The following is a 26,279-nucleotide window of genomic DNA, read 5'->3' as shown; positions in this document are numbered from 1 at the left end:
CTATCTGTGACCTTAAGAAACTTAGTGTACCTTTTATATTCAATTAGGTGTCCATCTGTGGTATGACACTGGAAAGAAAGATAGCTGTCAAAGGCCATTGTAGGGGAAATCATGCAAATTTATCTATAGCCATATTTACTACCTTAGTTTTCTGAGGCAAAAGATAATTGAGATTACTCACCCTTTTCAACAATCTTAGTCTAAAACTGAATCAAAGTGAGAATGGATTGTGCACGCCCCATCACGCCATCCCATACCTCTTAGGATACATGCCATTTACTCTCTCTCTCTCTCTCTCTCTCTCTCTCTCTCTCTCTCTGTGTGTGTGTGTGTGTGTGTGTGTGCGTGTGTGTGTTTTCCAAATAATTAGTAAGTTTGGAAGGCTCACAGTTCTAGATGATTATAGAATCCAGCAAAACACAGGGAGCTGGAGGAGAGGTCCCTAGAGTAACTGGGGTGATTACAACCTTCAGTAGAGACATTTCTTTCTACTGGTAAAAGACGACATCTAAAACCTATCAGAGGAGGACCACCAGGGACTTTTTAGTCCCACGGCTTAGAAACATCCAGAAACAGCAACAGAAACACACATTCCCACTATGTGTGGGTAAGTGCGTGGGTGAGTGGGGTGAGTGGGGTGGGTGGGTGGTGAAAGCAATATTTTTGATGCTGAAACAGAAGCATCACATGAAATTAAATTATATGTCAACCTTCACAGAAATTATTCTCATGGTATTTATTCTCTCTGCTTTTCCCCTTTTGGCTTTTGTCCCAGTCTGTTTTCAGTTGATAAATTAAATTCCCAAGGAGAGTTAATGTTATTTTTAAAAATAGTTCTATTTAGCCCACAGTTTTGGAGGCTCAAAGTCTAAACAGCATGGTGCTGGATCTGGCTGGGCACTGGGTTGCCTGCATCACGTCAGGACAGATAGCAGGAACTTTGCAAGAAGGAGAAATTACACAGTGTGACAGAAAGCCAAAGTCCAAGACGGGGCAGGATGGAGAGAGGTGCACTTCTGTAACAACCCTCACCAGATCTAACCAGGCTCCTATAAGATGTGCCTTATTTCTTTTCAAAGGCAAGATGTTCAGTGACCCACTTCCCATAGGCTGCACGTCAGGAGCTATGTCCCATGGCTTCCTCTCAGAGCATACTAGCATCCCTTAGTGGACAGGCTACATCCCAACCACAGTAGTCCTATTCCTACTATTATTCGTGTATCTATTCAATTTTCCTGTGGCTAACAAGTACTTAGTTACACTCTTTACTTTCGGTGTCTCAATAATGTAACATAATCCCACATACCCAGAGTCTAGCAAGACAATTCATGTTCCATATCTCAAATCCAAATTTCTGGGATGGAGAATCTAATTAACAAGCTTGAGTTATCTTTCCAGTGCTGGTTGCTTGGGTTGCAATCGCGAGGTTAGGGTTATGCCAAACTGTCCTTGCAGAAGTAGGTTGTTCAGGGGCCATCTCAGCAGGATGAAGGGGCCACAAAGAAAATGATCATAGTTTTCACTTAAGATCTGAATTGGAAGGACATAGCCACCTCTGAATACTGATGGTAGAATTTGATAACTGGTAGGATTCAAAGGTTTCTATTCTGGAGACCTGGTGGCAAATGAACATTGAATTAAAATTTAACTTTTAATCTGAAAGACACTCTTCTAGATTTACTTACTGTAAACTCTATGAGCCTTGAGTTACTATATTAAGATAAAGGATTGAACAAAGCGACAGTCTATAGACTGGGAAAAGATCTTTGCCACCCCTATATCTGACAAAAGTCTAATTTCCAAAATACATAAAGAGCTCAAGAAATTAAACTCCACCAAACCACTCAACCCAATTAAGAAGTGGGGCTCAGCATATTCAGGGGGAGGAGATCCCCCTCAGACACAGACATAGAGGAGGGGAGTAGGGGGGGGAAGTGGGAGGAAGGGAGGGATGGGAGGATACATGGGATGGGCTAACAACTGAGATGTAATATGTATAAATTAATAAAAATGTATTAAAAAAAAAAGAAGTGGGGCTCAGAATTAAACAGAGACTTCTCAATAGAGGAATGTCCAATGGCTGAGAAACTCTTAAAGAAATGTTCAACATCCTTAGTCATCAGAGAAATGCAAATCAAAACAACTCTGAGATTCCATCTTACACCCATCAGAATGGCTAAGATCAAAAACTCAAATGACAGTACATGCTGGCGAGGACGTGGAGAAAGGGCAACACTTCTTCATTGCTGGTGGGAATGCAAACTTGTACAACCACTTTGGAAATCAATCTAGCTCTTTCTCCAAAAACTTGGAATAGGGCTACCTCAAGACACTGCTATTCCATTCCTTGGAATACACCCAGAAGATGCTCCACCGCACAACAAGGACATATGCTCAACCATGTTCATAGCAGTCTTATTCGCAGTAGCCAGAACCTGGAAACAACTTAAATGTCCCTCAGTCAAAGAATGGATAAAGACACTGTGGTACATTTACACTAGGAAATACTACTCAGCTATTAAAAACAAGGAAATCCTGAAATTTGCAGACAAATGACTGGAACTAGAAATGATCATACTTAGTGAGTTAACCCAGACCCAGAAAGACTCACATGGTATATACTCACTTATAGTTGGATACTAGCCCAAAATGGAAGTCCCATGAGGACCTCCTATTGGGACTCTTGGTGAGAGAAGTATGGGAGAATGGGGAAATAGAAGGACCCAGAGGGTCCTAGAAACCTACAAGAAGAATATCATGATGGGCAGATCTGGACCCAGGGGTGTCTACTTAAACTACTGCTCCAACCAAGGACAATACATGCAGTAAATATTAAACCCCTAATCAGATCTACCCAATGGACAGCACATTCTCCACACTTGTGTGGAGAGTGGGGAATGACTCTGACATGAACTCTGGTACCTCATATTTGACCACTTCCCCTTGGTGGGGAGGCCTGGTGGCACTCAGAGAAAGGATAAGCAGTCTACCAAGATGAGACCTGATAGCCTATGACCATGTAGAGGGGGAGGAGGTCCCCTACTGTCACAGACCTAGGGGAGGGAAATAGGGTGAAAGAGGGAGAAAGGAAGGAACAGGAGGATACAAGTGAAGGGATAACTGTTGAGATGTAATCTGAATAAATTAATAAAAAATAAAAACATAAAAAAAAGATCAAGGAGTGGGAGCCCAGCTGTGACACTGAGTGCCCTTTCTTCTCTCGTCATTTATTGATGGGGGTTAAAATACCTGCATTGTCCCATAGGACTGTTGTTATCTAAAAGATGATGCAGATCGAATGTCCAGAAAGCTTCAAGATATCACACAGACGCAGAGTTTTATTATTAGCACGTGAGTATCAGGCATCTTATTATTGTAATGACTCTCTCCTTGATTCCTGCGTGCACGTGCTCTTATCTGTGCCTAGGGGTGGGGAATGACAAAGGCTGTATAAAATGGTAGCACAGCAGATATTTCACAACAGGAGGAAATTCTGCAATCCTCTCTGTGTGTTTATATTCTCACCTTCCTCTAAACATTTCTGGTCAGAGAAGACTGCTTCTCACTTTAACTCCCTTTCTCCCCATCCAGGTGGCGCGTGGTGTGACTGGCCTGGCTTCCATGTGGAACAAAGAAAGGAAAAGGACTCAGCCTCAGTAAAGAGGTACAGTGTAAACTGTGTGGGGAAATCATTTCAACAGGCAGAGGGAAGATGGAATGGGCTTGAGCGTGTGTGTGTGTGTGTGTGTGTGTGTGTGTGTGTGTGTGTGTATTGGGGAGGGTGTGGGCATGGTGTCTGGGTTTGGCTTTCTTCCCATATCCTGTAGAATCAGTTTAGTGTGTGATAGGTTGACTGTCCTTCACACACCTATTCCAGTTTTTAGTGAAGGGAAATATCTTTTTCTTCTGGTTCAGTTTAATGGGGGCTGTTTTGGAGGTAACAGATTGGAAAAACAGTTCTGTGTTTAGATACAAGGCCATGAACACAAGATGCAAAGACTCTACAATGAGCTAGGGCCCCAGACACTGGTTTCTTGAGACAGGGTCTCACTATGTGGCCTAAACTCCTACAGACTTATGCTCTCTTGGCTCTTCCTCCTGAGTACTGGGATTCCCAGCATGCACCACAAGAAGATGCAAGGAAAACAGTTCTCAGCAGCACTTCAGCTTCTTACACTGCTTAGTGATATTATTTTATTTTTCACAAAAAGAAAGAAAAGGAGAAAAAGAGGGGCTGGGAAATTGACATTGGACCTCAGGTACTTATTATCTCAGGTTCAGCTAAAAAAAAACCACCAACAACATTGTGTATACATGTGATTTATAGGTAAGATGATTGAGTTCCAGAAAAAAATCTAAGTGAATGCTTGAGATATGCAGAGAGTAAGTAGAAAATCTGATATTCAGCACAGGCTCCTTGCTCTTCAAATCCCATGCGTTTTCTGACACTTGATTCAAGTTGAAGACCTCTTAACAGTCATTTAGGGATGTAATACTGAATTACTCTTTAAAAAAAACTGATTTGCTTTTATTTAAGTGTTGCATGTAACAGCTTCAAACTAAAGGAATTACCTTTAGACCTGTGTAAGTCACCCTCAGCCCACAGCTGGTAGAATATATACTAATGAGAAGAATGTTTACAAAAGGACTTTATCTAGGAAGAGAGAGCCCATGAGAGACTGCAAGGAGGAGGAAGAATACACACACACTGGGACCCATTGGCTCTCTGGGCTCTGTAGTCAGATGAAGTCCTCTTAGGGGGTGGGGTGGGGAGTTGGAAGGAGCTTCAATGAGTGCCTAGGACTCTGCCAGGTACCCAAGGGGATGCACACCTCGAAATCTTTGAGGAAAAAGGAGATAGAATATATATAAAAGACCATTTCAGAATGCTTGCCATGGCATATTGTTTCACTAAATGGTCAATGACCCTCTCATTTCTTTCTCATAGCCTTTAACATTGTGCTAATTGACATACTTAGTGCATTCTCCAGGGCTCCTCACCGAGATATAGTTGGACTACCGGAAAGCATGGGAGAAGTCATGTTTTGAATTAAATAGGAAAGAGTTTGTTATTTTATTTTATGCGCTTTGGCAAGTTTTTGTTGGTGCCTCAAATTTCTCATCTTGAGGGATAATAGTACCTACTTTAGAGTATATTATGAGAAAGAAATGAAGAATATATTTGAGCCAATTGGTATAATACAGGCTATAAAAAGCCCTCTATCAGTGTTGATTTTTTTTTTGAGATTGGGTTTCTCTGTGTGGCCTTGACTATCCTGGAACTCACTCTGTAGTCCAGGCTGTCCTTGAACTTTTGGAGGTCTGGTTGACTCTGCCTCCCAAGTGCTGTGATTAAAGGTGTACGCCACCACCTCCCTACTATCAGTGTTGAATTCTGATGGCACTTTAATTACAATAAACGAAAGCAATACACTGAATTGTATTATGCAGAGAAGTCATCCCTATATTTTCTATGGCTGGAAGTGGAAAATAGCCGAGTGGCTAATGCTTGATTTAGATATGGAATTCTGAGAGCCACTCAAGGGTTGTGACCGAGGAAGTGGAGAAACTGTTCCATCTGCTACTTATTCCTTACACTTAAAGATCTTCATAGCTCCTAATGAGCCATGTTTCATGACATGTCTAAGGTCAAGGCAAGGCTATGTCACTGAGCAGTAAACTACTCAAGACATCCCAGTGCTTGTGCCTCAGACTTAGTTGCATTGTCTTTTTGAAATAAAGGACTTGGAGCTAAATTTTCTATATCTTCATCTTACTATAATTAGGCAAGACCATACATGCCAATGTGTAGTGTTGGCCTCGTGTGAAACAGTTCCGTCTATTTCTTGCTGTATTAAGTTATGCTTGATTGAGTGGTTGACACAGCCGAAGAAGCCCAAGACTTGGCAGAGCATCAGTCTCACAAAAATGACAATTTCAGTATTATGCAACACCATATTCTACCTGCATTGGATTATTTCATATGTTATTGGCTCAGTACCACCTTTATCTTCATTTAAGATAAGGAAACAGACTTACGTACCTGAGCTCCTGCTTTAGCAAGCAGATCTGGGCTTTGAACTCAGATCTAGGTATTTTTTTAGTAAGTAGCAACACAAACCTCACCGCATTCCTGGGTCTTGGCTTCCTCATCTATAATAGAGGGGCCTACGTTTGTGTAGTGTTACTGGGGTGTTATTCTGGCCTTCCTTTCATTCTCCAGTAATTGCATTGTATGTGACACAAATCCAGAGGGGGGACATCCTGAGCACAGTGTATATCACATAGTAAAGGAAGGTAGTCTTCAAGGATGAGAGTGACAACGGCCATAGGGACGATTGTAGAGGAAAATGCAGTGCCAAGAGTGGATGGTGCTTAGAGAGACCACTGTGTAGTCTCTCTGCAAGGATGAGGGTGGCCAGAGGTCAAAAGGATCATCTTCATCCTGTGGGTCCTTCTGTTTATGAAGCTTCTGTGCTATTTTTAACATCTTTGTAATATAAGGCTCATTAGCCATTGGTCCTTTGGTTCTGTGATGCCTAAAGGATCTGGTGGCTCCCAAAGGCTGAATCCTGGAAAGATTTATTTATGGTGACTGGTGAGATGAGAAACCTCAGGATAAGGAACTGAATTCATCAAAAAAGTCAAAATGATTTGATTTTGATTGTCCCAGGCTATTATGATATGACAAGGATAATGTGTGGTGGCTTTTGGTTGTTCAGGTTGTAGGCATAACTCATAATCAGGCTTTTTGTCTTAATTGTTTTCCGTCTCTTCCATGGTCCATAGGAGCAGGAGATCAGAGAAAGGAGTGATTAAGCAGGGGCTTTAACAATTATGCTTAGTAAAAGAGCAGATTTAATGTTTTAAATTTGCATTATGTCACAGAGTGAGATTAAAAATAAGTTACTAGGGAATAAAAAAATTTTTTTTAAAAAGGTTAAAATGAAATCTACACTTAAAATTATTAAGGTCAATAGACATTAAATTACTCAGATATATTGTCATAAAAGCCTCCCTACGTGCTTTTGATTTTTGTTCTTGTTTCTGGTAACTCAGGTTTATGAATTACATGTGAGGCAGTTACTGGGGTGGACTCTGCCCTTCCAAGAGAAGATATACTCAATGATAAAGGAGGATTCCATACCTGGATTTCCTATATATAAACCAGAGAACTCATTGAACATGGAAGGGGAAATGGCTACACAATTTTTGTTAATTTCTAGCTGATATTTAGCATTTCTTCACAGTACAAATTTTGGCTGCAAACTACAGTAGTGTTAAATAGTAACTGTGACTTTGGTCCACAAGCTTATATTACTTCTTATGGTCAAGATAATATTGAGAGATTGTTAATATTTATCACTACTTTGAAAGTCCAACAATCACTATGCCTATTGTTATATCATTAGTCAAAAATATCATTAGTTAAATTGTTATTGCAATTAAAAGCAATCTAGCAACCATTTCATTGTAAGTCATTCTCTTTGTATATTTTTGGTATATTTTACCCATACATTTAAAAACAGCTTTAAGCATATCCAGATATAAGGTTGCCAAAGGCTCTCCACAGCATAAGCAATCTTAAGAATATTTTCATGATATTAAGAGATCAAAGTACTTTGATAACATTTTTTAAGACAATATTCTTCCATAACAAATCAGCATATTGTACTGTTGCCAATGAGTTCCCGAGAGGTTGAGGATCTCTGAAAGAGACCAGAGGGCTAGGATTCTAGATCAGTTACTGTTTTTCCTCTTCTATTGTCTTCAAATTTAGCTAACTCTGTGTTCTTTTAACAGACACATTATAGGTAGTAAGGGCTAAACAAACTCCCAGCAGAGGAAAAAGAATGGGTCATGGCCATTACTTCTTACCCTATGGTCTTATAGTTGCTCCCTTAGAGCCGTGGTTCTCAGCCTTCCTAATGCTTTTAGTAAATTTCTCATGTTATGGTGACCCCCAAACATAAAATTATTTTCATTACTACGTTATAACTGTAATTTTGCTACTGTTATGAATCATAATGTAAATATCCATGTTGTGTGATGGTCTTACATGACCCTGTGACAGGGTCGTTTGAGCCTCAGAGGAATTGTGACCCACAGGTTGAGAACCATTGCTCTAGAGGAAGCCTGTTTACTAATTAACTAACAGTTGTGAGCTTCGAAATGAAAGCTGGACTGTGATTTGCACTGAGAGATCATTAACATCTCCCGGATTGGCCAGAAAGCAGTCACCAGCCCTTGGGCTGCTTTCTGTGGATTGCTCTCTTCAGCCTTTATTGCTAGGCCGTTCTTCAGAGCCACTGCGAACCAGCTGCAGCAGACAATGAGGTTTGTCTACAAACTGCATATTCCTTTGCGGCTTCAGACTTGTGTGCCAGTGTGTGTGTCCAGGTTGGCATGAATCTGTGCCCACCTCCTTTGGTCAGAGTGCCTTTGATGTTTTTGTATGGACAAAACCAACAACTACCCAAATTATGCAAGCACAACACTTAAAAGTTAACTCATTTCTCTTTTCCCTGGACAGGTCTGTGTATCACGTGTGTTTGTATGTGCATTCCTCTGGATCTGTGCATGATCCTTAGGCCTGATTATAGATACGTCTATGTATTTGTGTGTGGTGGTGTTGAAGTGTGACTAATAGTATCTGCGGTGAGATAGCAGAATTTGTGGTTTCTAGGAAGGACTTAGGAGAGGTAGTGGCGGTGGGGAAAGCAGTACAGTTTGGTGTGGGATTGCAGCTTTGTGGGCCCATCATTCTGAAAGGGTGTGGTGCTGTGCCTGAGAAGTGGCCATTAGACTATCCATGATAGTCACAACAAGGGAGGCTGTATCACTACTTTATTGATCATATATAGGCTTGTTGTAGGGAAGAGGCTGAGGTGACGTGATATGTAATAGGTGATGTGTGACGATACTGAGATGAATATGTGAGGTAGGCGTTAGGAGAGATTTCACGTGGCATTAGAGGGAAATCACAAAGGGAATCATGCATATTTAGATTGGTAATAGCAAGTGATACACAATGGAAGTGCCCAGGGGAAGAAGAGATTGTTACTGGCTTCTTTCCAGGGACAGTTATTATAGTTACTAAGTTGCTAGAGCCTACTAGACAGTGGGCATCTCTTTTCTGGCTGGCCACAGAAGTAGGAAGGTGCTACCATTGGGGAACAAAAAAAAGGAGGCGATAACTCTGGGGTCTCATGGGGAAAGGCTGCCAGTGCATTCCCCATATCGGTCTGAAGAGTGGTGCTAGTGTGCTTCAGGGGACTCCCGGTCTCTAAACTGTTGCTCTGCTGTCATAGTGTAGGGCAGAGAGCACTTAGGGGAAGTAAACAGGTTGGGTGTGCTATGGGGAGTGGTTCTTGGTCTGCTGTTCTGGGAAAGGTGCCTGAAGGAAGTACAGTGGCATTCTCTCTGGTGTCCCAAATTCAAGAAAGCCATCACCCTTTCACCCATGCTGATACTCTCGATTTAAGCAATTACTCCCTTACAATGGGGTTTCAACAAGCTAATTTCCCCCTTTCTATTCCCAAATTAGCTAGGGGATCATGGACCACTCTGCTAAGTACTGCTGAATGCTTTTAAGAAATAACCATGCTAGTTAGTGCCTCTGTACTCATCATTCTGGCTCTCTATAAAGCTTTTCACTAGAGTTCTTACTTGTTAAGTGGTTTTTCAAAGAACGGCTTGGATCAGGCACTGGCTTTCCTTCAGAGAAGAAGAGATATCCAGCTTTTAAAAGTTAGCCGACAAAGCCACTTCGATAATTTGATCCCCCACGTCATTTACCCATTTGCTTTGCCCAAGTAGCTATAACAATGCCTCATAAAATGAGACTTGCCAATTGTTTATTCAAAATGGAAAATGTATGTAGGAGCCGCATGGTTTATGTGCAATGTTAATCGTTATCTTTTCTGTTAGGCTTTCCTTGACCAATCTTTTTCTAACATTCCGACTCTCCCCCACTGTGTTTCTCTGTACTTTCTCTTGCTTTGTTTTCCAACAGGCCTTATGTAGTGTAACTACTGTGTCGTATATTTGGTTTGTTGCCTCTCTTTTGTATTCACAAGGACATTAAGTTGCATTAAGGGATTTTTTTTCTTTGTTTATTCACTTTACATTCTGGTTATAGCGCCATCCCTCTTCTCCTCCCAGTGCCACTCACCCTCTCTCCCCTCCCCCTTCCCTATTCCTCAGAAAAGGGGAGACCCTCTTCCCATCCGCCCCATCTCATCAATTCAGGTCAGGACTGCATGTTTTTTCCTTCCCTGAGGCCTGGCAAGGCGGTCCTGCCACGGGCGGGGGGGGGAGTGATCAAAAAGCTGGCAACAGAGTCCATGTCAGAGATAATCCCTTGTTCCCCTTACTAGAAGACCCACATGAAGCCTGAGCTGCCCATCGGCTACATCTGAGTCGGGGCCTAGGTCCAGTCCGTGCATGGTCCTCCGTTGGTACTTCAGACTCCGCAGGCACCTCTGGGTCCTGGTTAGTTGGCCCTATGGGTCTTCTTATGGAGCTCTTGTCACTTCCTGTTCCTTTTCTCCCCCGCCCCCAACTTTTTCACAAGACTCCCTACGTCATTGCCCAAGGTTTGGCTGTGAGTCTCAGCATCTGTTTTGAAGCACTGCTGGGTGGAGCCTCCCAGAGCATGGCAGGGATTTTTTTTTTATGTTTTGATCACTGAGCATAACCGGCTCCTGCAAGAATGCCTGCAGGCAATGGGAACTTAATAAATGTGGCAAACCAACAAATAAACTGCAAAGCACGCTTCCCTTCCATCATTTAAAACCATAGCTTTGATAGTCTTATGATGAATAAATCAGAGAAATGATACACATTGGTAGCCTTTTCTTTTAAGTCGTAGAGTATATGCTGTGGGCCCTAAACTCAGAATGAACTGATATTTACAGGTGCTTATGCAAATCCCCCAGCTACATGGAGACAGGAATAACAGAACTTCTGTTTCTTTTTTAAGGCGTTTGGTTGTCTTTACATATAGGTATGTCTCATGTATCTTATCTAATTTAGAAACACTCATTTTTCATAGATATACATGTTTTATTGGTTTTGCCACACACTGTAGGTCTTGGTATAATTTCAGTCTTGAAGGCACTGGCTTTGGTTTCAGGTTATCTTTTGACACATGGCTCTGTTACAGGTCTGGCTTAGGACTACCCAGTTTCTATAAGTCCCAGTTAATTCATTTGTGAAATGGAAAGGATAATTCCTATTGGACAATGGCTATGAGAACTAGAGAAAAGTATGCATGTAAGACGTGCTTAGGCAGCTATGGTCTGCCGTCCAGCCCTGGGTAACGAGCCAGAGGATGTGTGATAAAACCACAACCTCCCACACAGTGTGAGCTGTTGAGCCCTGTGTGCTGTGGGCACAGCAGCATAGAGTACAGAGTGGAGGTGGAAAGCTTGGCTGTGCAGTCCAAAGGGCAGCGTTCTGGTCCTGGCTCCCCTCTTATCTGCCATGTGGCAGGTAATACGATCTGCTGAAGCTCAATTTACTCATCTTGGGGGTGCTAGAAGTAGTTCTCAGAGGCTGTTATGAGGGTCACATATTAGACATATGGAGAATTCTTAGCACATTTGTTTGATCATTGTCAACTATGATTGTCATTGGCATTAAAACTTCAATTATATGCTGGCTTAACAAAAATCATACTCAATGAATGATGACAGATTGCCCAGCAGTGGTTGTTAAAAACATTTTTTTCCTTTAAAATACACTTGACTTTACTTTTAAAGTTGGTCTCTTTCGGTTTTTCTCCATCTTATGTGCCCCTACCTCCATTTTCAGAGAGGAACAACCATTTCTCTCATCCCGGGACTGAGAAGCCCTTCCATGGGCAGAACATACCCAGTTTTCCTCCTAGCATGGGGAGCAATGACCATCTGGTTAGTTCGAGTCTAGAACCTTTAGTGGGCTGAGTTCTGGGCACAAGGGTGGTGCTGTGGGTTAAATGTGTCTTTCCTGCTGTGCCAGGGCCTGTCCTGATGAGCCCCAGCAGAAGGCTCACAGTTGGGCACTGTGAGCTCCACTGGGCACACAGTTTTAACTTCAAGAATGCCAAAAGCGCCCATAGTCACACTTGTGCCATACTCTCCTATTTCAACTCCTATGTTAGTTGGTACTGTAGCAAATCATACAGCTTACCTGATAGAAGTTACCCAATGCTCAGGAAAAGTACAGTTCCCGGTCCTTTTTTTATCTTTCGTTCTTAAAAAAAAGTTTAAAAAATTGTGGTTAGGCTGATGGAACCCAGGCCTCACAATTGGCAGGCAGGCTCTCAAGTTGCCTCTTCAGTGTAGTGAAAAAAATGTCGTCTTATGTCATTGATGGCATTTGTCTTCTTACATCAGGGCCACACTCATGTACTAATTGTCTCTATATGTGGTTCTCTTTAGCTAACACACATGCACGCATGTACGCATGCATGCGCATGCACGTGCGCATGCGTGCACACACACACACATACAGAGAGACAGAGAGAGAGAGAGACAGAGACAGAGATAGAGACAGAGACAGAGACAGAGACAGAGAGAGAGATGGGGGCTTGGTGGATAGATAAACTGAGGAAACCAATGGACAGTGTATGGAAGAAAAGGCCAGCACTACCAGATATTACAAATGAGCACATGAATTTCCTGGCTTTCAACATGAGCTGTTTTGACCAGAATCTAAAAGTCAGTTTTTTTCCTTACCTTCAAAAGACACAAAAACAAAAATTGAAACCCACACAAAACAAGACCTGGAGAGAGAGAGGTAGAGGTTGGTAGAAGGAATGGACTTTCTCAAGCCCAAGCTTGTAAACAGTAGACCTCTCTCTCAAGCCTCCGTCCAGCAGGGGTGGGTAGGAAAATCCCAGAGGTAGAAGGTCTTTCTCAATAGGGTGGGGACTCTCATCTGATTCTCTGAAAGTCAAAGTTGACTAGAACCAAGGGCCTCTGGTTTGTACATTTTCTTTGTAGCAAAGATATTTTCTGTAAGTCAGTGTTTTTAGGCTGAGGAGAGGGGGAAGTATCACAGAATTTACGGTACCAGATGTGGTGAAGCAGAAGTATTAGAAAACTTAGTGTTAGCGCTAAAGGGTTAGAGGAAGAATTTAGAGAAGTAAGAAGTAGCAGGCTCCTCCTGCTTTCTTGGCATGACCTGTCAAAGCAGATTGAAGAGAACTGAGATCTGCCTTTTTGCAGGATTGTATGCACGAATCACAATTTTAATGTTTCTCCCATTACTACAAGTATAATATCACCCCAAGTGTCATAAAGACCCACAGATCTGCTTTTGGGACTCTGAAGCAATCAGTAGCCATACTTGTCACCCTCCCCCCCCAGGTCTTCAGCTTGGATCTACAAATAATAATAGTCTGGGAGCCTCTTTGGGGTGTTTGGGAAAAGTGTGGGTGGAAATTTGCTTGGACTGGAAACGTTCTGTTCACATGGGATTTTATCATATTCACCCGTGTTTACTGCATGTTCATCATATTTTAGTTCTAATTGTTTCATGTACATCGAGCCCTCCTTGTGGACAGATAGTTGTTCTCATGGTGAAAAACCATCTGTGGATACACTGATTCTCAGATACACACCTGCACTTATGGGATAAAATGCCACAAATGGAACTCTTGGTTTATAGGTCTAACTTTAAGTTTTTGGCCAAGCTATCATGGAATTCATGGTGTGTAGAGCTGTGTAGATGTTCTTTCTTAGCATCTGACAGAACATTTAAAATACTAGAAAAAGGATCAGCCTCCCACATCATAGCTGTCAGCAGTCACCAAAGAGAAAGAGCCATGGTTCCTCGGAATGTCATTCTAATACCTCTTACCCTACTGAGCACATAAGACCATTGTTTGCCTTATTAGTTAACTTAATTATACTAAGTATGAAAAATATTACTAACCTCTGTAGAATTTTACAAGAAAGACAACTACTACAGGATTTCTTATAAAGCTTGTGCTAATGTGGGCTATTGTAGACAACAGCTGTGGACACTAGAGTTAGGGTATTTTATTCTAGAAAAACACAAGGTAATCCTTGTCAGAGAGGCCTCTGAGCCCCAAGTCCTTTTGTATAGTAAGAGACAATTATGCTCACTGTCTTCTTTTACCAATATATGAGAAGTAAATCTTCTTGTCATTTAGTCTCTGGGCAAAAACTGTGGAATGCTTCTGACTGGTGAGAGGGTACAGACTAGATACTGTTGATAGACTAGAGAAAAGAGATATAGGAATTAAAATTCTGAGTTATATGTCAAGGTCTGAGCAAAGAAGGTAGGACACATTCTCTTTGAGCAAACAATGCAGAGTTTATAAGCCAGCCTAAAAAGTAATGGGTGGGGGGGAGGCCCTCGAGTGAGCAAGACTGATGCTCAAGGGTCTTTGTGTGTGTGTGTGTGTGTGTGTGTGTGTGTGTGTGTGTGTGTGTGTGTGTGTGTGCGCGCGCGCGCGCGCGTGCATGTGTGTGTGTGTGTGATAATAAGGCAATAACATACTTAGAAGATAAAAAAGTCATATTAGAGCATGCTGATAAGAACAGACCTTCACAGAGCGCATCATTGCTTCCCCTCACTTCCTTAAAGACGTTATCTCTTAGCACCACCACACTGGGTGGTAGGTTGCCCCACAGAAAGAATGGATATACAGCCAAATCATAGTGAGACGTTAATGTGTAATTTCTGTATTTTTTAAAAATAACAATTCCTGGGGATTGGAGAGGTGGCTCATCAGTTAAGAGCAACTGCTGCTCTTTCAAAAGACCTGGGCTAGACTCTCAGGCCCCCTATGGGGTCTTACAAACAAATTATTTGTAACTCTGGTTCCAGGGGATCTGCAACTGCAGCCCTCTTCTGACTTTTACAGGTCCCAGGCACACATATGGTGCACATACATGCATGCAAGCGAAACAGTCATCCGTCTAAGATAAATTAAAATAGAAAATCCTCAAAGATCCCCTTGTGGGGGCCACCTCAGAAAGGGACCACTACTCAAGCCAATGCACGAAGCTCTGGAATTCTAAAGTCTTAAGTCTGGATTTCATCAACTCTCATTTACACTATGGTTCCTAAATATTACACGCATCAGGAAGAACAGAGGTTCCCTGTAGATATGTGGTCATAGGCCAGGGTAGGGAAAGTGCAAGGGGAACCAGGGATAGCATAGTGTGCCAGAAAGGAAGAATACTACAAAAGGTTCCTAAGGATACGGCAACTTGAAGAGACTCCTTCTAGGCAACTATAGGAAGACATGAGAAGTAATGTTATCAGTGCATTAGTAAGAGCAAAGTGTGCTTAAACCCACCAACTTACGAAAATGATTAGAAGCAGATTAAAGTCAATCTCCTTCGGAAGATACCAGAAAAACACTCATTCGACAAGTAGCAAATAAAAAGAGTTAAATGTTCAACTCACCATCCCTTTGGGCATGGTATGCCTGTGAGCTGAATATAAGATAAGGTAATATTTCTGTCTATAGAAATATTTCCTCTAGCAATGAAAGGATCAAAGAACCACAGTGTTGCTATTTCATAATTCTGAAGAGGATAATAAATCTTGGAAACACCCATGGCTGCTGACACTACAAGAAAGAAAACTAGATTTTATATTTCCTGATGAAGATGCTCTACCATCTATACTCCTTTGTTACCAAAACCATCACAACTAAATCTAAGAACATTCTGGGTCCTATTAATTAATCTTAAATATAAGAGAAACATGCTAGCATGATGACAATTAATGACATCCAAGTTATGAGGCGTGTGTACAGCAAGGCCCTTTTGATTTAAAAATGACTCAGATATAAACTAATTACAATATGTACATCTTGCTTTCATCTTTGTTAGACCCAACGTTTATTTTAAAAAATTATAAAAGTCATTTGAAAAGCATATAAAAGGTGGATTTTGCCATTGGGCCGGCATTTGGTAACAATAAGGAATTACTGTAAAAAATATATAGGTGTTATGATAGCATTTTTTTTACTGGTTGTTTTGTAAAGTTCCTTGTGTTTAGGAAATAAGTTTAGTATTTCCAAATTCAGATATGTGAAATTTGAGATTTGCTTCATAACAACACAGGATCAGGGCAACAACTAAGTAAGAACAAAGGTAAAATGAAAATTTCAGTAACTGTTTATTTTTGAAAATTGGGTGGACGGCTTTGCGTCCATTTGCGCTTTGGCAATAAATATGTGTGAGCTATAAGTAAACACCTTTAAAATCTAAACCTGCTCTCTGTCTCTCTCTCTCTCCAGATGGCGAGACGCAGGTGTAGGAAGTTCAGCACGTTGGAGCTCGTGCTCATTGTCTTGCTGCTCGCGCTGTTCATCATCGCTGTGGTTCTAATTGTGCTCTTAGCCAACTCTGCACCGCCAAATGGTAACAAGTGACTCTGAGTCTCCCCCATGCCAGAGCAGACTCACCACCAATGGTAGAGAAGTCATGCTTTTATATTGCTCCGTGCGTGTATGAACGTGGATGTGAACGCATGCAGATCGTACGTGTCTTAATGAGTATCTATCAACCACAGCAGGTCAAAGGACAGGAGGCTTCAACGCAGAAACGTGCATCTCCATATTTAACTAGTGCGCTGGATCCAGCTCTACAATCTCAGAAATATGCTCTCTACATGTTATGAAAAAGAATTATAATTCTTTTAATATTGATAATGAATAATACGCTGTGTAAAAGGAAATATGTGTATATATATTGTGCATACACACACACACAATATATATATATATATACTCAAATATTTAGGGTCCAAAATTTGTTCTTAACAACTGTTCATGTTTTTATTAAAAGTTTTTTTTTTTGCGAATATATCTCAAAATAAGGGCGAGAAGATGTTGAATGGTCCAGGCTTTGCTAACTGCCTCATTCAGGAACCACTTTTCATGGGAAGTGGCCATGAAAGGCCAGCCTAGAGTCACGCCCAAATCATTTTTGTTCTCTTCTGCTCAACCCTCAGTTCCATCAATTTCTGCTTTTCACAGAAAATAAGATTAGAGTCTTAGAAATCATTTAACTTTTAAGTTTCTGTAATCCTGCTGAGGGAGCTAAAGACTTATGCAGACTCTGGCAGAAACACAAATTTTAAAATAATTTATTTATTTTTATTTTATGTGCATTGGTGTTTCCCCTGCATGTATGCCTGTGGGTGTCAGACCTTGTAGTTACAGACACTTGTGAGCGGCCATGTGGGTGCCGGGAATTGAACTCGGGACCTCTGGAAGAGCAGTCCGTGCTTTTAGCCACTGAGCCATCTCTCCAGCCCAACAATGTTTAAATGCATCATTTTTGAATTGAAAACTTCAATGCAAAAAAAAAAAAAACAATCCGAAACAAATTTTTTTTTGATATAATGCCACTGTTGGTTTACTAAGGTCATATATTAAATAAAGCTTCTTCCTTATTTCAGAGTACAATAAGAGTGTCCTTTATGCTTTACTGATCATTACATCAGGAATCAACATTTTGTAGCCCTGGGGGTAGTTTCTAGACTTGTGGATTTCTTTATTTACTTATTCATTTTTTTTTTACACTTGGAAGTTTGGATTTACAAAAGAATGCCACTACATGGAAGTGTTCTATGGGACTAGGAATTGCCCCAGAAAACAGAATTGAAGTTGCCGTATTTAAGGTGGTACAGTTACTGTACTTTCTCTGTGTATACCCATAGCAGGGGTCCTCAGTCTCTTCTCTCAGGGCTGGAAAGTGAGTATTCGAGTCAGGGCTACTGAGATGATGGTTTGGTAGTAAGGGGCACTTGCTGCCAAGCCTGATGATCTGAGGTCAATCTCTGGAATCCACATGATAGGGAGAGATAACTGACTCATGTAGGCTGTACTTTGACCTTCAGTCTTTCGATTATATCTGTTATCATGTGCTCTATTGCTTTTGTAGCATAAAACAGTTATCAATAAATGAGTGTGTTTGTGTTCCAGCAATATTTCATGTTTAGAGACAGTTTCACCCGATTTGACTGACAGGGTATGGTTTATTAATCGGCCTAAAGTAAAATTGCTGTTTAGTTTCGCAAGCTTCTAATGATGGAGTCCTTCCTCTTGTATGTACCATATTTCGGGGGAATTCCAGTAAAGAAGGAGATAACGTTGGTATACACGGAGATAAATACAGTTAGCAAGAACTGTATAACAAGGTGTTATAAAGTGAAAACGCAGAATTTTAAGCACATAGAACTAGAGCACAGCCAGAGATGCTAACAGTGCTGGAAGTGCTGAGGAGCCTGGTCCTGTTGAATGTCTGTAGTCATAGTTCTAACGTCATTTTGTCTACTTTTGTAATGTGATCTCCCTAGACCCTGACACAACCGGCACTCCAGACTCTACAGTCACTAGGACCACTCCCAACTCTCCCAGCTGCCCAGTGCTGACTGAGTTGGAACGGATAAATTGCATCCCCGACCAGTCATCTGACAAGGTTTGTGTCATGCATCTTGCATTCATTTAAGAATTTGTGTCATGAGAGCAAAAAGGGCACAGTGTCTCTAGGGGATATATCCCCACTACCTTAAGACCACTATCCATACCCCAATTCTAAACCCCAGTGACGCCAGGCTGGAGACCAAACCTGTGACACATACTATATGTCCCTTTGGAAGACATAAGTTTTCCACACTATGTCTCCAACTTCTGTGAAAATATGGATGACCCCAGATAGCATTACACTAAGTGAAATAACTATTGTATAGAAATAAAAATATTTTATCATTTCTCTTAGATACAGAATTGTAGATTGTGGTACGGAATAGGAAAAAGTGCAAGGGTATTGGTAAAAGATAACACAACTGTGGTTAGAAAAAAATAAAAATTTCAATAGGTTTGTTGTTCTAACAAGAGGACTATAATTAAAATTTAGCATACTTTTAAAATTATAAAGAATGGGTGTTACATACTTTTGTCACAAAATGATAGTTAAGTGAATGCATCTGTTAATTAAATTTATTTAGCCACATATATACACATATGCACACATACATATGCTTCTTTAATTTGAAGAGTATTTACTGCCAACTGTGTTATATCTTTAATAAAAAGTCTTTTAAACAACAACAGCAAAAATAATTCATGTCATGGTGATATTTCTTCTTTTGTTTCTGTCTTCTTCCTTCTTTTTGTTCTTCTCCTTCTTTTCTCTCCTCATCTCTTTTTTCTCCTCCTCTTCCTCTTCTTCATATTGTCTTCCTCCTTTTCCCCATTCCACAGAAAGTTGTGTGTACAGCAGCACTGGTAGCTCACATAAGTTAAACCTGTATCCATGTTTGTAGGGTCATGTAGCTTCAAGGGAGGGAGAGCTAGAACATGCGGGGATATAGCAAGTTATATCAGAATTTCAGATAAACAATGGCGATATTTTTTTAGGGTAAGTATGTTCCATATAAGGCTTTAGACTTAGGAAAAGTGTACTTATCTTTTTTCATGTGGCTAGACTTGATTGCAATCCTCACGTCTTTTGCTGCCTCACTTCTTCCTGGCATCATGGCATTTCAAAGGTTATCTGGGATCATCTAGAATAAAACAAATCATGCATGTGCACAAAGCATGGTCTAGCATAAGGGCAAAGTTTCAAGAGCTATACTTTGGAAGGAAGAAGGTAATTAATGTCAGAGTAAAGGGCTTTCCGGGACATGGCACTTCAGCCCAGCGTCTTTAGGTAACCAGCTCATGCACATCTGAGAGTGTCGCGACAATAAAATCATTGCACGTGACGTGCTGTTCACAGGTACAGAATCAAGATAGCTAAGTGAAAACAGAGGACAGTCTTCTGAGTGAAGTCCACGCACGTGAAACAACAGATTAGCACTGAATGCACAGTCTATGCCTGCTGCGTGCTTCTTGCACACTTGTGGCAGCCTCCCTGTTCTCACTGTGCTGCAGTGATCTGTGGTGTTCCGGAGAGGTGGCCTCCCTAATGCTGTGACCCTTTAATCAGCTCCTCATGCTGTGCTGACCCCCAATGATAAAATTCTTTTTGTTGCTACTTCATAGCTGTGATTTTGCTGCTCTTATGAATCATAATGTAAATATCTGATATGCAGGATATCTGATATGCGACCCCATGAAAAAGTTGTTTGACCCCAAAGCGGTCATAACCCATAGATTGAAAATGACTGTTCTAGAGAGTCATTGGTCCCCCCTCCTGGGCCTTAGTGGATTACTCTTTTTTTTTTTTTACTGTTTTTATTATTTAATTGATTTATTTAGATTACATCTCAATTGTTATCTCCTCACTTGTATCCTCCTGTTCCTCCTTCTCTCCCTTTTCCACCCTATTCCCCTCTCCTAGGTCTGTGACAGAAGGGTATCTCCTCCCCCACCATATGGTCACAGGATTACTCTTTTTTTTTAATTAAGTAATTTATTCAGATTACATCTAAATTGTTATCCCATCACTTGCATTTTCCCATTCTCCCTCCTCCCTTTTTCATCCTGTTCCCCTCCCCTAGGTCTGTGACAGAAGGGGACCTCATCCCCCACTATAAGCTCACAGCTTATCAGGTCTCTTCCTGGTAACCTGCTTATTCTTCCTCTGAGTGTCACCAGGTCTTCCCACCAAAGGGAAGTGGTCAAGTATGGGGCACCAGAGTTCATGTCAGAGCCAGTCCCTGCTCTCGACACCCAGGCAGGTCAGCTCAAAGCACTGTACCAACCAAGGACAATGCATGCGATAAACCTAGAACCCCTATCCAGATCCAGGCAATGGACAGTGGATTACTCTTAACGTGAGGATAAGGTGCAAAGGAGGTGGGTGTGTTGGGGGAGAGAGAGGCATCACAATGGTCCTTTGCTCGTTTCATGCAGCATGCCAAGGTAAATACCTAAAAACAGAAAGACATCTGAAAAATGAAATCTCCCCCATAAATCATGAGCTTTCACATTCTCAGATATGCTCTGTCCTCTAGGGGATAATAATGAGAAAAGATGTGTTCAGTACAGATGTTCTGTTTGAAATATTTTGATCCAAGTTTGGTTAAATTCTTGGATGTGAAAACTTATGGATACAAGAGACCGAATATATGTCTATTACGTAAAAAATAAAATGTCTTTGCATTTTTGGGGGTCTACATTTTGTATCACCTTCTCAGGGGTGTACCTTAAAAATAATCTACTATGTGTTGTCTCAATTTCATTTCTGTCACTTAAAGTTTTTTGTCTCCATGTATTTTGATTATTTTCTCTTGGGCATGGGTCATATCTGACCTAGAATATCTTCCTGGTGAACTGAAGGGTTTCATATCTATCAGCTGTGAGGTTGTACCTCAGTACCGAGTTTTGGGAGCCCCATCTGATGTGAATGCTGCCCTTTACATACCATTATTCTCACTTGTTGTCTTCAGTGACTTTGTGAGCTGTAGGGGGTTTTCTACTGATTTGTTTCTTTAACTGTAATAGGCTGGAGAGATGGCTCAGGAGTTAAGAGCACTGTCTGCTCTTCCAAGAGGTTCTGAGTTCAATTCCCAGCAATCATATGGTGGCTCACAACCATCTATACTGTAATCTGATGCCCTCTTCTGGCGTGAAGTGTACATGCAGATAGAGCACTCACAGATAAAATAAATAAATAAATACATCTTTTAAAAAATTAGATTTCTTTCCCTTTTTAGCACATGAAGTATACAAAGCTTAGGGCTTCATTGTGCCATTTTTCATACTCAGTTCCTCTATTTTTTCCAATGCTTACCCCTCTTCCTCCAGTGTCCTCCCACTTTCACATTTTTAAGAATCCCCCTTTCACATCTTTAAGAATCCCCCTTTCACATCTCTAAGAATCCCCCTTTCACCTTTATGTCCTTTCCCCCAGTAATTCCACATATGAGAGAAAAGGGTCAACATTCATTTTTATGAATCTTGTGCCTTTGTTTGACATCATCTGATTTGTTTATTTTTGAGGCAGCATCATGAGTTCACTGTAGCTGAGGATGACCTTGACTTTCTGATTTTTCTAATCCAACACCCTAGTGTCGCCATTATAAGCATAAGTAACCATCCCTGGAATGCGCTGCCAGAGACAGAAGCTAGGGTTCTGTGCGTGCTAGGCAAGCACTCTATCAACTGAGCCACAGTGACAGACCCCATCGTGATGTCTTTAGGTATTCAAGACACAGGATCACGGACATGACTGCTTTTTCTAAGGAGTTCTTCTTTCTGTTTGTGCTTTTCTTGTTGTCTTCTTCCTTTCCTTACTTTGGGAGTGAAGGCTTCTTCCCTTACCCTGGTTTTTTCCCTCCCCGGTGTAACAGTTGTTACACATTCTATACTGTTTGGTCAGTGTCTGTTAAACTTTAATTCTCACATTGAACTTGACGTTTTGTATCTGAAGACTGCTCTCTTTCTGTGCCTTTATCTTTCCACGCCACTGTTCTGTTGTCATACTGTTTGTCAGCGGTTGTTTTCCCAGGTGCCTTGTAGCTTCAAAGACTGCCCCCCTATAAAGCCTGCCTGCCAGCCTTCTCTCCCACTTTTCACTATTGGTCAGTTCCTGTGAAGGAGCCGGTGTTTCTCAGTTAAACAACAGAGACTGTTTACACATTTGCTACTTTTGTCTGTTTGATCTTTGTTCTTTCTGGTTCAGTTAAAGAAAAATTAAGCTCTGGTTACATATAAAAGCCACCCCGCTTCAAGCCCTTCCCAGCACCTTTCCCCTTTTCCTCTGTAATCTGAGCTTTCATGTAAATGGATTTTGGGAGGAAAGAACAAAACCTGAATTGCTTATTAAAGTTTATATCACAGTAAAAATTGCCCCCACTCCAAGAAAGGCCACATGTAGACACCATTTTTTGAACTCTCAAAAACAGATTGAGTATTCCTACTTCAGAAATCCAAGATCGGGAATGCTCTAAAATCTTCAAGGTTTTGAAGACTGACATGAAGCTGTGAGTGAAAAACCTCATGCAATGAAATGCCGTTTCCTTCAGGAAAAGATTTAAACATATTTTTACAAGTGCCAGGGCTGTAGCTGGGTGGCGGAGTGGTGCCCTAGGATGCGGGAAGTCCTGGGTTCAGCACCTGTACTGGAGAAAGGGAAAAGGGATCCGAAAAGTATTTCACCTTCATGTTCTATATTATATGTAAAAAAGGATGAGCCCATGTTTAAAGGATTCCATGCTCAAAATATTTTACCATGTAAATATTAATAATCCAAAACTCTGAGAAAAGAATCTGAAATTTAAACCATTTCTTGTTCTAAGCCTTTTGGATAAGGCATACTTAACTTGTATTTATTTTCAGTATAAAAATTAGCACTTGATTAAATATAATCATTTGTATGCCTCACTTTTTTTTTTTTACTTTCCACCACTTGCAAAAATTGGCATATTTTCATTACTACATCACTAGTGATACCTAGAACGTGGGAAAAAAGAAAAAGAAAAAGAAACGGATCATTTTGGCTTTGGTTTCTCAACTGCTCAGAAACCTTTGGCAGGGAGTTCACATTACCTAGAACGTGGGAAAAAAGAAAAAGAAAAAGAAACGGATCATTTTGGCTTTGGTTTCTCAACTGCTCAGAAACCTTTGGCAGGGAGTTCACATTTGTAACACTTCACTCTGTGGACTTTGAGTTCCATAGCTATAAAGCTGTGAGACAGGATATATTAGTTTCTATTGCTCTGCAACAAATTATCCCCAAAGATAATGGCTTCACGGAACAAGCTGTATTTTCCCATGGTTTCCGAATTGAGACTATGGCTGGCTTTGTTTGGCTGGGTAACTCTTCCTTTGAGACTCTCGGAAGCCATAGTGAAGGAGTCTTCTGGTTATCATCACGACTCCTGTCTGTGGAGTTGTTATACCGAGGATCCTGCCTGGAATCCCTCCACACGTGGTGCCTACCATGATATAATTGCTTGCTTTTCCCACGGAAGGGGCTCCAGTAGAGAAACTGAAAGAGAGTAAGCAAGACCAGCGCTACCTTCTGTCTGTGGTCTAATCGGGAGGGTCCATCCTGCTGTTTCCTGTTGGCGGCAAGGCATTCGTCCCAAGCCCACACATAGGAGGAGAGGCTCCTTTCCACTGTTTAATGCCCATTCTGGGTGTTTCTTCTAAATTAGGTGCTTGAGGAAAGAGAATGTACTTAACTTTAGCTTCTACTTGGCTCAGACATCAATTGTGATATAGGCAGGCGTCTTCCTTAAGGCAAAATTATACTCTATTTTGTTTGTCAAAGAATGATTGCTTTCTGTCTTTCGAGGGCTTGAGATACTTGTCACACATGTACAGCAACATGCATACATAAAGATGTGTGTAGATTTAAAATCATTCTATTTTGTGATTTGAAAAACTCGTATGGCCTTTCCATCCAGCCCTTTTGAAAGTTTCCACAAGATTGAACTGGGGACACCATTAGGCACGAATTGTTCTGACTTGTACACATTGACTTCTTCATTGGCTGTGCTAAGTATATCTAGCTAATACATGAGCTCTCCAACAAATGCTGACACCCTACACTGCATACACAAATAAAGAAACAATAAATAAAGTAAAATCAAGATTGGTTTAATTTGCAAGTGTCTGAAGGGAGTTGATTATGAAGCCTTTTTTTGTCATTTTTACAATTCAAAGGTAGAGGCTCCATTTGCATGTTGGAATACTGGTGATCTAACTATATTATGGTTTCAAATTTTAAAATAGATTTATCAGTTTTTGTGTGTGAAACATACATTCTGTTTCTTACATCATTTCATAATAAGAGCACCAGCAAGGGAAACTGTAGAAGTTCTGTCCCTTGGTGTGAGGTCTCACTTGTCAAAACAAAGCTGTTTATGTAACAATCTCAGACAAGCTGGCTTGTATTTCCTAAAACGTAATGTCGTATAACTAACGTGGGTTGATCAGTCTGATCTCTGTTTCAGGCCACATGTGAGCAGCGTGGCTGCTGCTGGGATGCCCAGGGATCCATCCGTGTTCCTTGCTACTATTCCAGGAATCATGGCTACAAAATGGAGAGTGATCCTGTAAACACAAATGCAGGTAGGTTAAAGGTGGAACCCTAGCCTTGGAGGCTTGGTTCCGTTCTGAGGGGCCACCTACAGCAGCACACAGCATACTGTCATGCCACACAAGTTCCAGATGTGAGCACTGCTCTTACCTGTGATTAGGCACTATTTTAGCATCAAGCAATAGTTACCTTCTTCCTTAGGAACTCAGAGGCTGGGTTCTGTTTCTGGATTCCCTTTGGAGGGAATACACACACACACACAAAGATTTATTTTCTTTGTTTATAAAGATTTCATTCTTTTCTTTTTTTTATTCTTCTTTCATAAAATACACCCCAACTGCAGCTTCCCCTCAATCGAGGCCTCCTCACCCCTCCCACCTCGTCTTAAGATACACAGCCCTTTCATTTCCATTCAAAAAGGAGCAGGCCTCCCAGTGATATCAACTGCACATGGTATAACAAGATGCAATAAGATTACGTACAGACCTTCATATCAAGGGTGGATGAAGCAACTAAGTAGGAGGGAAAAGGTTCCATGAGCAGGCAAAAACATCAGAGTCACCCCGACTCCCATTGTTAGGAGTCCAACAAACATCCCAAGCTAAACGTCCGCAGCATGTATGCGGAGGGCTGGATTCACTTTTGTGCACCTTCATGAGTTCATATAATTACCATCATCATTTTGGTTCTCAAGGTTATCATTTTCAAATTCTAGAATTTGAAATCAATACTTCCCATAATTCTTTGCAATTCTATTCTGGTATTTCTTTCTTTCTTTTTTTTTAAAAATCTAATGGAAAGAGTTACAATTTTATAAGCATGCTTCAGAAGTTACCTATCTAATGTCAGTCATCATGGACTAATACCCCTCCTACCCCTAAGCAAAGAGCATCATTGTGAGCATCTTGGGGGTGAGGGTGAGAGTGGGTACCACTGTGGAAAGATCCTAGTATAAAGAAGAGATGGGACTCTTCAAAGCCTTAACTCCCTCTTCACTTGTTGTTTAACCCAAGACATGATGTTGGTGTACAGAATTCTCTGTAATGTACTGAGAACATAACTGAGAAAGAATAATAAAGGAAGCCATAAAAGTATGTGGTCCATGGGATGACTATGACAAGGTAGCATAAGAGCTAGTCCTTTTGGGTTATGTCTCCGCTCAGTTCTTCTAGAAGAGGAATGTAGAATTCTGGATAAGATATTAACATATTTAGCTTCAGGATGCAGTCCACGATGAGATGTGTATATGAAGGGACATAGCTCTATATCTTCTCTTCTTCGCAAAACAAAACTTTTTACTGTTTG

The 26,279-nt window shown here is 41.0% G+C and overlaps 1 protein-coding gene across 2 annotated transcripts in view; it reads left to right on the top strand.

Moving 5' to 3' along the window:
* The first annotated feature begins 8,237 nt into the window (after positions 1-8,237).
* MGAM (maltase-glucoamylase) overlaps positions 8,238-26,279 on the top strand; it is a 203,059-nt gene continuing 185,017 nt past the window's right edge. The window contains exons 1-4 of one of the 2 annotated variants that reach the window (XM_084785810.1): positions 8,238-8,337; positions 16,271-16,394; positions 18,337-18,458; positions 24,889-25,006. In XM_084785810.1, the coding sequence (XP_084641936.1) occupies positions 16,271-16,394; positions 18,337-18,458; positions 24,889-25,006 (364 nt within the window). In that variant the 5' untranslated portion in view covers positions 8,238-8,337. The remainder of the gene's footprint in view (positions 8,338-16,270; positions 16,395-18,336; positions 18,459-24,888; positions 25,007-26,279) is intronic. The other variant, XM_084785811.1, reaches the window with a different exon arrangement.

Source organism: Acomys minous (assembly GCF_964271855.1).
Source record: "Acomys minous genome assembly, chromosome: 6".
Lineage (NCBI taxonomy): Eukaryota > Metazoa > Chordata > Mammalia > Rodentia > Muridae > Acomys > Acomys minous.
Note: the sequence above shows the minus strand (reverse complement) of the source record. Positions and strands in the feature narration are given on the sequence as shown.